Source organism: Microtus oregoni, unplaced genomic scaffold (assembly GCF_018167655.1).
Source record: "Microtus oregoni isolate MIOR12 unplaced genomic scaffold, Mior012 000117F_ref0000505, whole genome shotgun sequence".
Classification (NCBI taxonomy): Eukaryota; Metazoa; Chordata; class Mammalia; order Rodentia; family Cricetidae; genus Microtus; species Microtus oregoni.
This window is the reverse complement of record NW_024544746.1, coordinates 2,278,029-2,292,691: the sequence shown is the minus strand read 5'-3', so window position 1 is coordinate 2,292,691 and position 14,663 is coordinate 2,278,029. Positions and strand designations below refer to the sequence as shown.

Sequence of the window (14,663 nt, the reverse complement as noted above, 5' to 3'; positions counted from 1 at the left end):
CAGAGTGAACATGCACACACACATGTACACACAGAGTGAACATGCACACACACATGTACACACAGTGAACATGCACACACATGTACACACAGAGTGAACATGCACACACACATGTACACACAGAGTGAACATGCACACACACATGTACACACAGAGTGAACATGCACACACACATGTACACACAGAGTGAACATGCACACACACATGTACACACAGAGTGAACATGCACACACACACAGATGTACACACAGTGTGAACATGCACACACACACACAGATGTACACACAGTGTGAACATGCACACACATACACACTCGCAAGAGGGGAAATGGCTCAGTGGATAAAGCATGTGCTAGGTTTGGAAACTGTAAAAACTGAGCATGGTGGCATGCACTGCGATCCTGGGGCTCACTGATTGTCTGGTCTTCCCCAAACAGCAAAGTCCAGGTTCAGTAAGAGAAAAGGTAGAGGAAGATGGAGGAGAAGATGCCGGAAGTCAACCTTTGACCTGCATACACACTAGCAAACACAGCACACACATATGTATACACCCCCACCCCACCTCCCACACTGATGAATAATGACCTGGTGTGGCTGGAGCTGCCTTTGAGCCCAGCAATCAGGAGACAGAGGTGGTCTGGTCTACAGAGTAATGACAGAGAAACCCAATCCCAAAAGACAGAACAAAACAAAGAAAGCAAATGGAAATTCTAGCCTAAATCAGTGACCGCACCGGCAGTCAGCATCCCCGGCTCTGTAGGCAGCGGGCAGGGCACCAACATTCGCCCTCACCCGTCTGCCCCTGCACATCAGAGTATGAGGAGGAAGGAGACACGGAGGCCTATGCTGCTCTTCCTGCCACTGGGACAAGCACCGGATGAAACCCTTAATGACAGAAGAGTCATCGAGGCTCTGGATGGAGGGTAGGCCAACACGACAGAGGGCATGGTGGCAGGAGCGTGAGGCGACTGGGCACACTGTGTTAGCACCAGAGCAGAGAGATGAGGCCTGATGCTTAGCTCACTCATCTTCTCTCGTCCACCCCAGACTCCGTCGGCCCCAGACCCTGTCAGTCGCAGACCCCCGGCCCACAGACGGCAGGGAAGAGTGTGGCTCTTCGCACATCAGTTTTGCCACACCCAGGTTTGTCTCGTGGATGATTCTAGATCCTGTTGACAGTCACTTTAATCAGAGAAGGCTAAGCTGGGCAGAGCAGAAATAAGGCACCTACGACACCGCCTCAGAGGAAGGGTTCCCAGATGCAGGGATGCTTCACAGGCACCGCACAACTAATAACAGCTTCCAGCTGAAAGCAGAAACTGGAAGAGTTACAAGGAGAAATAAATCTACAATTAGGAATTACTTTACATTTCTCATAACTGATAAGATTTTTTTCTTTTAGGAGACAGGGTTTCACTGTGTACCCCTGGCTGTCCTGGAACTCACTATATAGACTAGGCTGGCCTTGAACTCACAGAGATCAGCCTGCCTCTGCCTCTCAAGTGCTGGAATTAAAGGCATGCACCACCACCGCCCAGCTAAGATTTTTAAAATATCAGTACCAAAATGTCAAAACTGAAGACTTCAGTGTGTGACCTTAGGACTAAGCATCCACAGAGTAGGCCACATATCAGACCACAGAGCTCACTTCAACCCATGTAACGGGCCGAAACTCTCCAGCGTGCATTCTAAGAGGCCCTAAAAAAAACCCCCAAATGTCTAGGACTTATTATGGTTTGTATTTGAAGTATCCCCGCAAAATGTTCATGAGCCGAATGCTTGGTCTCTGATGGTGACCACGAAGGACAACAGGCTCACAAAGGCTTTCTGCCCCTATCAAGGGATGAGGCGATCCGCTGACAGACACTGGTGGCATTATGGAGGTGGTGGAAACACCAGGCGGTGGTGCCCCTGCCCCTCTATCTCGCTTGCCCTCTCTGCCTCCGGCACACCCTGCCATCACTGCAACAACTGTAACTCGTACCTAAAGATGAGGCTGAGGGCCACAGCCCAACTCTGAGACTGTGAGACAAAATATATCTCCCTCCTCCTAAGCTGCTCTCTGAGGCATCTGTCGCAATGATGAGACGTCTAAGAGGCTGTGGGCAAGAGGAAATCAGCAGGAATCAGAAAACAGAGAGGCGGCTCAGCAGTTACAGCACACACTGCTCTCAGAGGCCTGAGTTCTGTCCCCAGCACCCACGACAGATAGCTCACAACAGCCTGTGACTCCAGCTCCAGGGGAAACAATGTCTCTGGCCTTTGTTCACCCTCGTACTCAACACACACACAAACCCACATATATGCACATAACTTAAAATAAAATAAATCTCTAAAAATACTGTAAGCTGAAGGATGAAGTCACATCTTCGATCTAGTCTTGATGCAACCCCACTAAAAATGTCAGCAATTATTCTGGAAGAACCAAAGGCCATTGCAGGAGCTGGCCAAGCATGCAAAGGAGCACAGATGAGAAGGAAGACCTTGAAGGGATGGGGTGATATGCCTCCCACCACCAGCCATGGGGGGAGCACAAAGGCTCAGAACATGAAGCAGGCAGAACTGGTATGGGGGACCAGCATACCAGTGAACACAGGCGTCCCCAAGAGTCTCAGACAACAGGGACTGAGAAGGACACAGCAGGGGACAGAGCGGATCAACTGGACAGCCACATGAGTCCTGCCTCACTTAAACTGATCCCAAGTGGGGTGAAAAATAAAAGCCACCAGAATAGATCTTTAGAATTTAAGGTAAGCAGATATTCCTACTTTTCTTAAATAGAACCAAAAAAGCACCAAAGGGGGAAAAAGTCAATAAACTGGGCCAAAGTAAAATTCACAACTTCTGTCACCAAAAGATGTCCAATGCCAGGTGAAGTAAACTAACCCTGTAACCCAGCACCCAGGCTACAAAATGAGATGGTGCCATCGAGATGACTCAGTAGGGGGGCTGGAAAGATGGCTCAGTGGTTAGAGCACTGGCTGTTATTCCAGAGGGCCCGGGGTTCAATTCCCAGCACCCACACAACAGGTCACAACTGCTTGGAACTCTAAGATCTGACACCCTCACACAGACATACATGCACACAAACCATCAATGCACATAAAATGAAAATAAATAAACTATATGTGTGTGTATAAGTTTTAAAAAAGCCCAGTAGTTTAGGGACACATGGGTTCAGTTCCCAACATCCTCATGGAGGTTCACAATTGTTTCTTTTTTCTTTTTTTTTTTTAAAGTATTTATTTTTTCAAAGTCACTTTTTTTTTTTTTTTTTTGGTTTTCCGAGACAGGGTTTCTCCGTAGCTTTTTTGGTTCCTGTCCTGGCACTAGCTCTTGTAGACCAGGCTGGCCTCGAACTCACAGAGATCCGCCTGCCTCTGCCTCCCGAGTGCTGGGATTAAAGGCGTGCGCCACCACCGCCGGCCACAATTGTTTCTATCTCCAGTTCCAGGGAATCTGACACCTTCTGGCTTCCATGTACACTAGGCACGCCCATACATACATATTAATCAATAATAAATTTTAAAAACTTAAATGGAGCCAGCAAGATGGCTCATCGTGCAAAGGTGCAAAGCCTGACAACTGAGTTGAACTCTGACCCTCAGAGAGTGGAAGGAGACAAACAGCTCCACAAACCCTCCAGCCTCCCATGCGAGCACATGCACACTCAGGCAGACAAAATATGTAAATGGAATTAAGGGGGAAAATAGATGGTCTGTTTTTGTTTTTGAAGACAGGGTTTCTCTGTGTAACAGGTCTGGCTGTCCTGGAACTTGCTCTGTAGACCAGGCTGGCCTCGAACTCACTGAGATCCACTTTCATCTGCCTCCTGAATGCTGGGGTTGACGGTGTGCGCCATCACCGGCAATTTCTAAAGGGGACAATGGTACGTGTGCAATCGGGGTCACTCTTAATGCTATAACTACAGGCACCACTTCTGGAACCCCAAACCACTGCAGAATCTACAAAAGCTAACTATGACACCACAGGACCCAGGTACCTTCTGGAAAAGTACAGAGTGACAGAGCTGCTCACCCATGGCGCCCAAGGGAGCAGCCAAGCATCAGAGTCTGACTAGATATGACATGTCACATGACAGCTTGCCTGTATCTGGAATCGACTGAAATTCAAATTGCTGTGCACTCCTGTGTAGGACTGTCTTAATCCGATTTGAAGCAGAAGACCCGCCCTAATCTGTGCCACACCCTCTGGTGGCCCTCACCCTGATGGCAAGTTCATCTTCCTTAGTGTTTAGGCTTCCATCGAAGACTGCAGACCAGCAGCAGCTCTCCCAGGACCCTCCAGGTCTCCAGCACCAGACTGGGACTGCAGAGACAGCCATCCTCAGGGACTGAACAACTACCAGGTTCCTGGCTCTCCCTGGATCGGCCACTGCTGGACTGACTACCCAGACACAGCTGTGGCCATTCCCATATGCTCCCTTCTCTAGACTATCATCCTACCAGAGGTTTCCAGGGGGTGAACACGGTGAGCGAGTAAGCAAGCCCAAGGCCTTCTGCAGTGGCTCTGACCACCACACAGCACAGGCACAAGATGCCACTTCCTCAGGCTGGAGCCTCCAGAAGAGACAACAGTCACCTGTGAGATGTGGGTGAGGTGACGAGAGGGGGAGGCAGGATATCCAGCTTGCCTGGATGGTTTTGGCTAGGGTCACACTGACCCTGCAAAGATATGACAAGCTACATGTAAGAACTATGCTTTTCTATACACATGTACATTTCTTCCGTGTTCGTATATGTGAGTCTTCTTCAACCACTCTCTACTTTACTGATGCAGGGTCTCTCTCACTGAGCCTGGAGCTCTCTGATCAACTACTCTAGTGCCTGGCGTGCTCCTGGGATACCGACTCTGCCTTCTGAGTGCTGGGATTGCAGCTGCCCGGCCCACCCAGATTTTACAGGGGTTCTGGGAATCTGAGCTCCAGGCCTCAGACTTGCACAGTGCTTTAACCGCTAAGCCACTGTCCAAGCCCACACCTTATTTCTTCCTTTTTTAATAAATAATTTGTCTTTATTTTATTTCTTTGGTACTTTTGCCTACATGCATGTCTATGTGAGCGTGTCGGTCCCTGGAACAGGAGTTACAAACAGGTGTGAACTGTCAAGTGGCACACACGTAAGCACTATGACTATGCACCAATAAGGAAACATTCAACACTCCCCTGAAAAGGAAGCAAAACACAGGCAGTACAAAGAGAAAAAACATACGCGGCATTTGTGTCCACAAAACAACATTTCCACTCATTCAGGGAAGCCAAAAGTGCAGAGGACAATGCAGACATGGTGACAGACACACTGTGGAACTGTGACCTCACCAGGCACAGGGCAAAAGGAGTCTCATTTCTGGAATACTTTCTATAAACGCAGTCCCGTGTATGGAAACACCTGTGCACTGTAACAGCAAAGGGCTGGACGGCTGCGTGGGAGACCAGGCTATGGAATTTCCCTACAGGAGCTCCTGGGCATCAGCTACAATAGAAGGCAGCACTGACGCTCACACCTGCGGTTGAGCAGCAACCGGCTATGGGTGCTGAGCGAAGACAGCAGGAAGCTGTATTACTAAAAACAAACCAAACCCAAACAAAAACGCTGTCATCCTAGGACCGCCACCAATCTAGCAGTGGTGCTCGCTGTGGGAGACGGTCTGGGGGCGGCCGGTAGTCACAGCATGAACACACGTTAGTGTCCTGTGATAGGTAAGGAAGAGTAATCGTCCCCTCTGGGGAAAGCCCTGATACACACGGGGCAGAGACTGAGCCACCTGTCTGGCCCATTTCCCGCATCTCCTTGACCAAGTATCTTTTGGTAATAAAACACTGAAAATGAGGGGAGGAACCTGCCTAAAGATCCCAGGTGGTGACTGTATTCAAAGGACCTCTCCCTGACTAGACTGACGGCCAGGGGCCAGGCCGTGTGGCCAACATTCACCTGCATCCAAGGCACAGGTGCACAGAGCTGAGGGGAGGGACACACTCACCTGGGCTGAGGGGGCATTCTTGTGGGCTTTCTTATAGATCAGAGCTGGGCAGATGAAGCAGATGAGACTCCCCATGGTCGCCCCTGTGAAGCCAAGGATGGTTTCCACTGCAAATGAACAGACAGCAAGGTGTGACTGGGAGATGGTGCTCACCGGGCATACGGGTGGACAGGACCACTGTGAAGGCTGCCTGAGAGCCCGTGAGCAGACATCCACGGTACCCATGGGGTCCACTACCACCTCTCACTGGGCATACAGGTAGACAGGACCACTGTAAAGGCTGCCTGAGAGCTCGTGAGCAGACATCCACTGTACCCATGGGGTCCACTACCACCTCCATGTTTCTCCCCCTCCTCATACACTAAGATTTGTCAGAGCAGAGCAGAGCAGTCTGGGAAATTCTGACAGCCCATCTTTAAATGGTCAAGAACAAACTGGGCAATGATGCAGAGGCAGGCAGATCTCCGAGTTCGAGGCCAGCCTGGTCTACATAGTGAGTTCTAGGATAGCCAGGGTTACACAGAGAAACCCTGACTCAAAAAAAAAAAGTAAATAAGTAGACAGACAGATAAATAAATAAAAGGCCAAGCACAGGGCGTTTCCAACCAAAATCAGAAGCTGGCTCCACACGGCCTTACACTCTGCCTTTGCTCAGCAGGAACCTAGCGCCTTACCCTAAGATGCGCGACAAAGGGCACGATGTGCTGGCTAAAGCCATTGCTCCTGTGTTTGGTGACAGAGGAATGGGTAGGACCTTGAATTTCTAGGCAGTTTTTAGCACACCAGAGAAAATGGCATAGACTTTGTGGAGTAATCTTAGCTAAATGCTAAGCATAGGCTAGGGACATCCCTGGGCTCCCCACGCAACAAGAAGAATGAGGGAAACCAAAGGCGGACAAGAGGCTGCAGGGCTTACCATTGGGGATCAGGATCCCACCGACCATGGTTCCAAACACCACCGAGAGGGTGAGGACTTTAAACCGGAGTGGGGGCATGTAGCCCCCTGCAGCAAAGGTTCCATCTTTCTGCTACATGAAAGAAAGCAAAAACAACCAGTTTGGAAAGGACCACACAGGGCTCTACCGAGCAAGCCTATCTCCGCTTGAGTCCAGTGGGAGCTACCTGACAGGTGAGTATTCCAGCACAATCAGATCTGGTTGAGCAGCTTTAGTGGAGGGAGCCTGCAGACTGCCAAGAAGCCATAAGCTTTGCTCCAGGCATGGGCAGTACATCTCACAACTTTGGTTTGAAATGTTAGTATTACGCTCTTCATTTTCATATTTTCTCTTAGTGCAAAGACACACAAACTGGACAGCAGAGTAAACTCCAGAGGGACAGTCCTGCGGAGTGAGTCAGCCTATCACCAGCGTGCAGCTTCCAAGTCCGTGTTGAAGCCCTACATACACACATGCGACATACCTGCACTCACGCACACATGCGCGCTTACCTATTATCACCATTCCCAACAGATCCACGCTGGGCACTTAACAATTCTGAAGTTCAGGAAGGAGGAGGGAAGTGGAGAAGGATTTGCTGGGGCCCAGCCCAGTTCCCCACCACACCTAGTGTGCAGGACGTCATCTCAGGTGTAGCAGCACAAGAAGAGGTAATGGCCTCAGACTCCCACACAGCCTGGCTGAGACCCTGGCTCTGCCAGCACCGGCTGTGTGCTGTTCCCTCTCTGACAACAGACGTATCTCCCCATCGAGCCGCTAAACCTCATGTGAACACACACAGGAAGGGATGACCATAATGATCTTTCTTGGGCTAGGAAAAATGAGCCTTCCAGGACTAGAATTCCAAAGCAGTCTATTTTCATAACAGACAATGATGCAGGATGAACCTCAGTGGCTGGATCCTTCGTTAAATAGGGATGAGCTTATCCATAGCCCAGGAATCCCAGTCATAGCACTGGAAGGTGACGAAGAAATTCTCTAAGGGAGGAAGAGAGAACCTGTGTGCAGACAGGCAGAAACACCATCAGCAGGAGAGCATCTAAAGATGGGAAGAACAACAGATAGAGATGCTGTGGTTTCCATGAACACACAACAGGTAGAGATGCTGTGGTTTCCATGGACACACATACAGGCCCCCAGTACAGCTACGGACAACAAAGGGAAAGGAGAATGACACTGTAAACAGACACAGATACGGGGAAGTGTACACATGCACATGAAGGAGAAGCTGGGGAGTAAACGCTTTTTCTTTTTTCTTTTTCTCCTCTCTCTCTCTTTGTGGTTTTTCTGAGACAGGGTTTCTCTGTATATTCCTAGCTGTCCTGGAACTCACTCTATAAACCAGGCTGACCTTGAACTCTCAGAGATCCTCTAACTCCTAAGGGCTAGGACTAAAGGCCTGAGTCACTACAACACATCAAGAAAGTGGTGAACTTTCTTAACACTTCCCTTTGTTCCATTACTGATCTTTAGCACTTGGGAAACAGAGGCAGGTAAGTCTCTGTGAGTTCAAGATCAGCTTGGTCTAGTTAGTGAAGGTGAGACCAGCTAAGGTTACACAGTAAGACACTGTCTCAAAAACACAACAACAACAAAACCTTTGCAGAAGCCCAGTGGTGGTGGCGCAGGCCTTAATCCCAGCACTCGGGAGGCAGAGGCAGGTGAATCTCTGTAAGTTCGAGGCCAGCCTGGACTACAAGAGCTAGTTACAGGACAAGCTCCAAAGCTACAGAGAAACCCTGTCTCGGAGGGCGGAGGGGACACTTTGCAGAAGAGAGGGACATTATGCCAAAAGCACTAACAGTGCTTCAATCTGCAGCATACGCACACACCACGCTCACATGAAGCATTGAGGGGTGTTTGTGTACCCCACAAGTGGCAGTGGTACAGCATGAACCAGGACAGAGAAGGGTGAGCCTTTGCCCCTTCTGGTAGTTTGAATGTAACTGGTCCCCAAAAGCTCACAGGGAGGTATGACTTTGTTAGAGTAGGTGTGGCCTAGTTGGAAGCAGTGTGTCACTGGGGGGGTGGGCTTTGTTATTTCCTATGTTCAAGATGTTGTCCGGTGTCTCAGACCACTTCCTATTGCATTCTGATTAAGATGTAGCCAGCACCGTGTCTGCCTGGTTACTGCCATGTTCCACACCATGATGATAATGGACTGAACCTTTGGAACCACAAGTCACCACCTCAATTAAATGTTTTCCTTTATGAGAGTCGGTGTGACCGGGCAGTGGTGGCGCACACCTTTAATGCAAGCACCCAGGAGGCAGAGGCAGGCAGATCTCTGTGAGTTTGAGGCCAGCCTAGTCTACAAAGTGAGTTCCAGGATAGCCAAGACTGTTTCACAGAGAAACCTTGTCGCAAAAAACCACAAGAAAAAAGAAAAAAAAGTTGCCGTGGTCATGGAGTCTTTCGACAGCAATAGAAACCCTACAACACCCCTCAAGGGGCAAATCCTAAATCCTCCTTTGCACGGCATCCAGGTACATAAACACTGGCAGAGGCAGACAAGAGACCACCTGTGAGAGGCACTCTGCCCGTCACCAGCAGTGGATCTGTAGGAAGGGGGCGCAAACAACAGCGCTGCCATGGCTGGAGCAGACTGGGAGCACTGTGCCAGCTGTACCACTCTTTCCGCTGGACTCTACTCTCTGGGACCAACACTGCGCCCCTGACCACTCTTTCTACTGGACTCTACTCTCTGGGACCAACACTGCGCCCCTGACCACTCTTTCTGCTGGACTCTACTCTCTGGGACCAACACTGCGCCCCTGACCACTCTTTCTACTGGACTCTACTCTCTGGGACCAACACTGCGCCCCTGACCACTCTTTCTGCTGGACTCTACCCTCTGGGACCAACACTGCGCCCCTGACCACTCTTTCTACTGGACTCTACTCTCTGGGACCAACACTGTGTCCCTGATCCTAAGTGTTTGAGGGACCTTGTATTTGTGGCCACGAGGAGTCCTGGCTGATCAGACAAGCCAGGTACTAAGACGTCATCATAGGAAGCAGGCCAGCCAGTGAGGCTACTTTACTGGATTCAGGAAAGGGGGCCCTGTGAACAGAGGTGAAAAGCTGAGATGGGCAACAGCAAGCAAGGACCAGAGCCTCTCAATTTCAATCCTTGTAATCTGAAAGCTCTTTGTGGGGGCTGGAGAGATGGCTCAGTGGCTAAGAGCACTGGCTGCTCTTCCAGAGGACCTGGGTTCAATTCCCAGCACCCACAGGACAGACAGCTCATTGCTGTCTATAACTCCAGTTACAGGACATTTTGTATCTTCACACAAACACACAAAAAAAGAAATTATTTTTAAAAGTTTCCTGTGAAGGGCACACACACACACATACACACGTGTGTGTGCACACACACACTGTACAGGGCCTCTACCAACACGCCGCACTGAAGTCACTACAAAGTACAGACACAGCACAAGCCCATCCCATGACACCAGTTGTCATCAACGTCAGCCAAGGGATTTGTGACCCTGCTACGTCCTCCCCAGGACTGTTCTACAACGGTCCTCATGTCTCAGGGTCTCCCTGACTTGAGGTTGCTAGGCCAGAGATGAATTGAGCTGCCTACATAGGCGGCATGGCCCAAAGGGCACTCCTCTGTGCTCCTTTTACCAAGGCTAATCAAGCCATGCCTAGTCAGGGAATACACACAGCTCAAGAGCAGTGAGTGTGTTTGAGCACAGACAAGACCTTAGGCTCAATCCTTAGCAACAAGGAAGAAAAGGAAAGAAAGGAAGGAAGGACGGTCTCTACTGAAAGCTTCCTGCTGGGGTCGGCAAGAAAGGCCCAGCAGGTAAGAGCACTTGGTACCAAGCCTGACAGCCTGAGTTTGGTGATGGGAAAGAACTGGATCCCGCCAGTTCCCTCTGACCTCCATTCAGACACCAAGGATTGTAAGCCCCACTACCACACTAAATAAAGAAAAAATTTAAATTACAAACAAACAAAAACCCGGGGGCGTGGAGGACACACCTGTGATCCTAGCACTCAGAAGGTGGTGCTAGGAGAGAGAGGAGAACCCTGAGCTCAAGGCCAGCCTGGAAAACTAGCAGACTCCCCTCATAACCCGAGACCTCATTTCACTTCATTGGTCAGCACGACAGCCCAGCAGGTAAGAGCACTTGCCACACAAACCAGACTCTGGGTTCAACCTCTAGCCCCACAACAGGAGAGAATCAACTTCTAAACGATGTTTTCTCTCTCTCTCTCTCTCTCTCTCTCTCTCTCTCTCTCTCTCACACACACACACACACACACATACACACACACACACACATACACACACACACACATACACACACACATACACACACACACACACATACACACACACACATACACACACACATACACACACACACACACACACACACACACACACACACACTAATAAAAGTTTACTGATAACTAGAAAAAGCTCCACCTGCCACTGTCATAAAAACAGAGTTAGCCCAAGGGAATGAAAGCTCATACCTGCTGCTCAAACAGAAGTGTGTTCAAGGCCTGCCTGCATGGCAGGATCATCATGGGGAAGCCCACGGCCACGGACATCATGAAGCCCACTCGGATCATCTCTGTCACCAGGTTGGAGGGGAAGTGGATCAGCACGTTGCCTGCAGTGGCATCGGTGAAGCTGACGTAACCAAAAAACCCCACCTGTCAGAGGACGAGAAAGAGCAATGTGGCTAGCTCAGTCTGCCAGAACGCCACCAGCCACTCTGCTGCCTGCCTGTCTGATTATCTGTCTGCCTTTGTCCCAGATTGGCCTCAGAGGACCTCCCCAAGGAAGTTGGCACAAGATCCACCTGCCTGGGGACAAAAGCCCTGCTCAGCTCCCCAGTCATGAAATTCTTGACAGCCAGAGGTGAACTGTTGAAGTGTAACGTCAACACAACCATAAATGAGGCAAAAATGGAGCTGCCTATATGGAAAGGAAGGTTCTAAAACGCCTCCAAGCCCTTCAGGAGCTGCCTTTTTTCTTTTTTAAAGATTTAGTTATTCATTATGTATACAGTGTTCTTCTTGAACGTAACCCTGCACGCCAGAAGGGGGAACCAGATTCATTACAGGTGGTTGTGAGCCACCAGGTGGTTGCTGGGAATTAATCTCAGGACACTTGGAAGAGCAGTCAGTGCTCTTAACCTCTGAACCGTCTCTCCAGCTCCCCCCCCCCCTTGTTTTTCTTTTTCTTTTTGGTTTTCCAAGGTACAGTTTCTCTGTGTGGTCCTGGCTGTCCTGGAACTCACTCTGTAGACCAATCTAGCCTCAAACTTATGGAGATCGGCCTGTCTCTGCCTCCCGTGTGCTGGGATTAAAAGTTGTGTATCACCGGAACCTAGCTCAGAAGAGCCTCTCTCTCTCTCTCTCTCTCTCTCTCTCTGACTGTCTCTCTCTCTCTCTCTCTCTCTCTCTGTCTCTCTCTCTCTCTCGATTTTTTCATGACAGGGTTTCTCTGTAGCTTTGGAGCCTGTCCTGGAACTTGATCTGTAGACCAGGCTGGTGGCAAACTCACAGAGATCCTCCTGCCTCTGCCTTCCAAGTGCTGGACTTAAAGGCGTGCGCCACCATCAGCTAGCAGAAGAGCCATTCTCAATCTGATTTCAAACCCAATCAGGAGTTGGATATAGGGCACAGGCCTGTGATCCCAGGTTTCGGGAGGCAGAGACAGGAGGTTAGAGAGAGATCCACGCCAAGCTGGGCCACACAGTGTGACCCTGCCTCAGTCAAACAGCTGTGGAGTGAAGAGGACAGAAGACGCCCCACCTCCCACAGCTGGATGATGCTCCAACACCACAGCAAAGGAAGGGACTGAGCCACAGCACTGACACCCTCATTTCAGACAGCATCTTCCCTCCGCAGCTCTGGGGGTCAAAGCCAGGGAGGCAGGGACGCTAGGCAAGTCCTCTCCCCACTAGGCTGCACACCTGGCCCTGTGGAAGGCAGACTGGTGTAATCCCAGCTCTTGGGAGGACGAGACAGGAGGATCATGAGTTCAAGACCTAAGCTACATACTACGAGAATCTGTCTCAGATAAATAAATACAGAATGAGAGGGAGAGAGAAAGAAAACAGTTTATTAATAAGAGCCAGGCGGTGGTGGTGCAGGCTTTTAATCCCAGTGCTTGGGAGGCAGAGGCAGGCGGATCTGAGCTGAATGCAAGACTGACCTACAGAGCGGGTCAGGACAACCAGGCTTACGCAGAGAAAGCCTGTCTTGGGGATGGCAGGGGTGAGATGTTTATAATGTTTGTGAACTGGGATATTCTCTCACACTGGTATCTCATGTACCCTAATTTCTTTTTACTGGAATGTTCCTCGGTAGAGAATTAAGAATGGACATGGAGGCCTGACTAACATGCCAGAGCTCTTCAGACTAGATAATGTCAACACGACTGGGCATGGTGGTGCTCACCTATGATCCTAGCACTGAGGATGCAAAAGCAGTAGGAGCACCCCAAGTTTGAGACCAGTCTCATATGCATAGCAAGTTCAGGCCAGCAGGAATACAAAGTAAGACCCAGTCTTAAGAACCAGAAAAAGATGCAGCGTGGTCCAGGGCAGAAGCCACTCATGGGTGCCCAGGCCAGAAGGCCAGGGCCAGAGGATCTGAGCTGCTCTGGGTCTGGGTCTGCATCTGCAGACACTGGCATGGAAAAGGTGAGAGAGAACGGTATGTCTGCAACCCGGAGAGACGGACAGTGGAGGACAGAAGGACAGTGGAGGACGGATGGACAATGGAGGACGGAGGAACAGTGGAGGACACATAAACAGTAGAGGATAGATGGACAGTGGAGGACATGTGGACAGTGGAGGACAGAGGGACAGTGGAGCACACATAAACAGTAGAGGATTGATGGACAGCGGAGGACAGAGCGACAGTGGAGGACAGAGGGACAGTGAAGGACACGTGGACAGTGGAGGACACATGGACAGTGGAGGACACATGGACAGTGGAGGACACGTGGACAGTGGAGGACACGTGGACAGTGGAGGACGGATGGACAGTGGAGGACGGATGGACAGTGGAGGACACGTGGACAGTGGAGGACACATGGACAGTGGAGGACAGAGGGACAGTGAAGGACACATGGACAGTGGAGGACGGATGGACAGTGGAGGACGGATGGACAGTGGAGGACGGATGGACAGTGGAAGACGGATGGACAGTGGAGGACACGTGGACAGTGGAGGACAGAGGGACAGTGGAGGACAGAGGGACAGTGGAGGACGGATGGACAGTGGAGGACACATGGACAGTGGAGGACACGTGGACAGTGGAGGACACATGGACAGTGGAGGACACGTGGACAGTGGAGGACAGAGGGACAGTGAAGGACGGATGGACAGTGGAGGACGGATGGACAGTGGAGGACAAATGGACAGTGGAGGACACATATGGACAGTGGAGGACGGATGGACAGTGGAGGACAGAGGGACAGTGGAGGACAGAGGGACAGTGGAGGACACGTGGACAGTGGAGGACGGATGGACAGTGGAGGACGGATGGACAGTGGAGGACGGATAGACAGTGGAGGACACGTGGACAGTGGAGGACACGTGGACAGTGGAGGACACGTGGACAGTGGAGGACGGATGGACAGTGGAGGACACATGGACAGTGGAGGACACATGGACAGTGGAGGACGGATGGACAGTGGAGGACGGATAGACAGTGGAGGACACGTG

The 14,663-nt window shown here is 50.6% G+C and overlaps 1 protein-coding gene across 5 annotated transcripts in view; it reads right to left on the bottom strand.

The window, feature by feature from the left end:
• The window catches only part of LOC121444105 (putative sodium-coupled neutral amino acid transporter 10), a 56,452-nt gene that overhangs the window by 22,900 nt on the left and 18,889 nt on the right, over positions 1-14,663 (bottom strand). For all 5 annotated transcript variants that reach the window (XM_041645877.1, XM_041645878.1, XM_041645880.1 and 2 more), the window contains 3 exons: positions 11,452-11,634; positions 6,916-7,027; positions 6,000-6,106 (listed from right to left, as the gene is read on the bottom strand). In XM_041645877.1, coding sequence (XP_041501811.1) covers positions 6,000-6,106; positions 6,916-7,027; positions 11,452-11,634 — 402 coding nt within the window. The remainder of the gene's footprint in view (positions 1-5,999; positions 6,107-6,915; positions 7,028-11,451; positions 11,635-14,663) is intronic.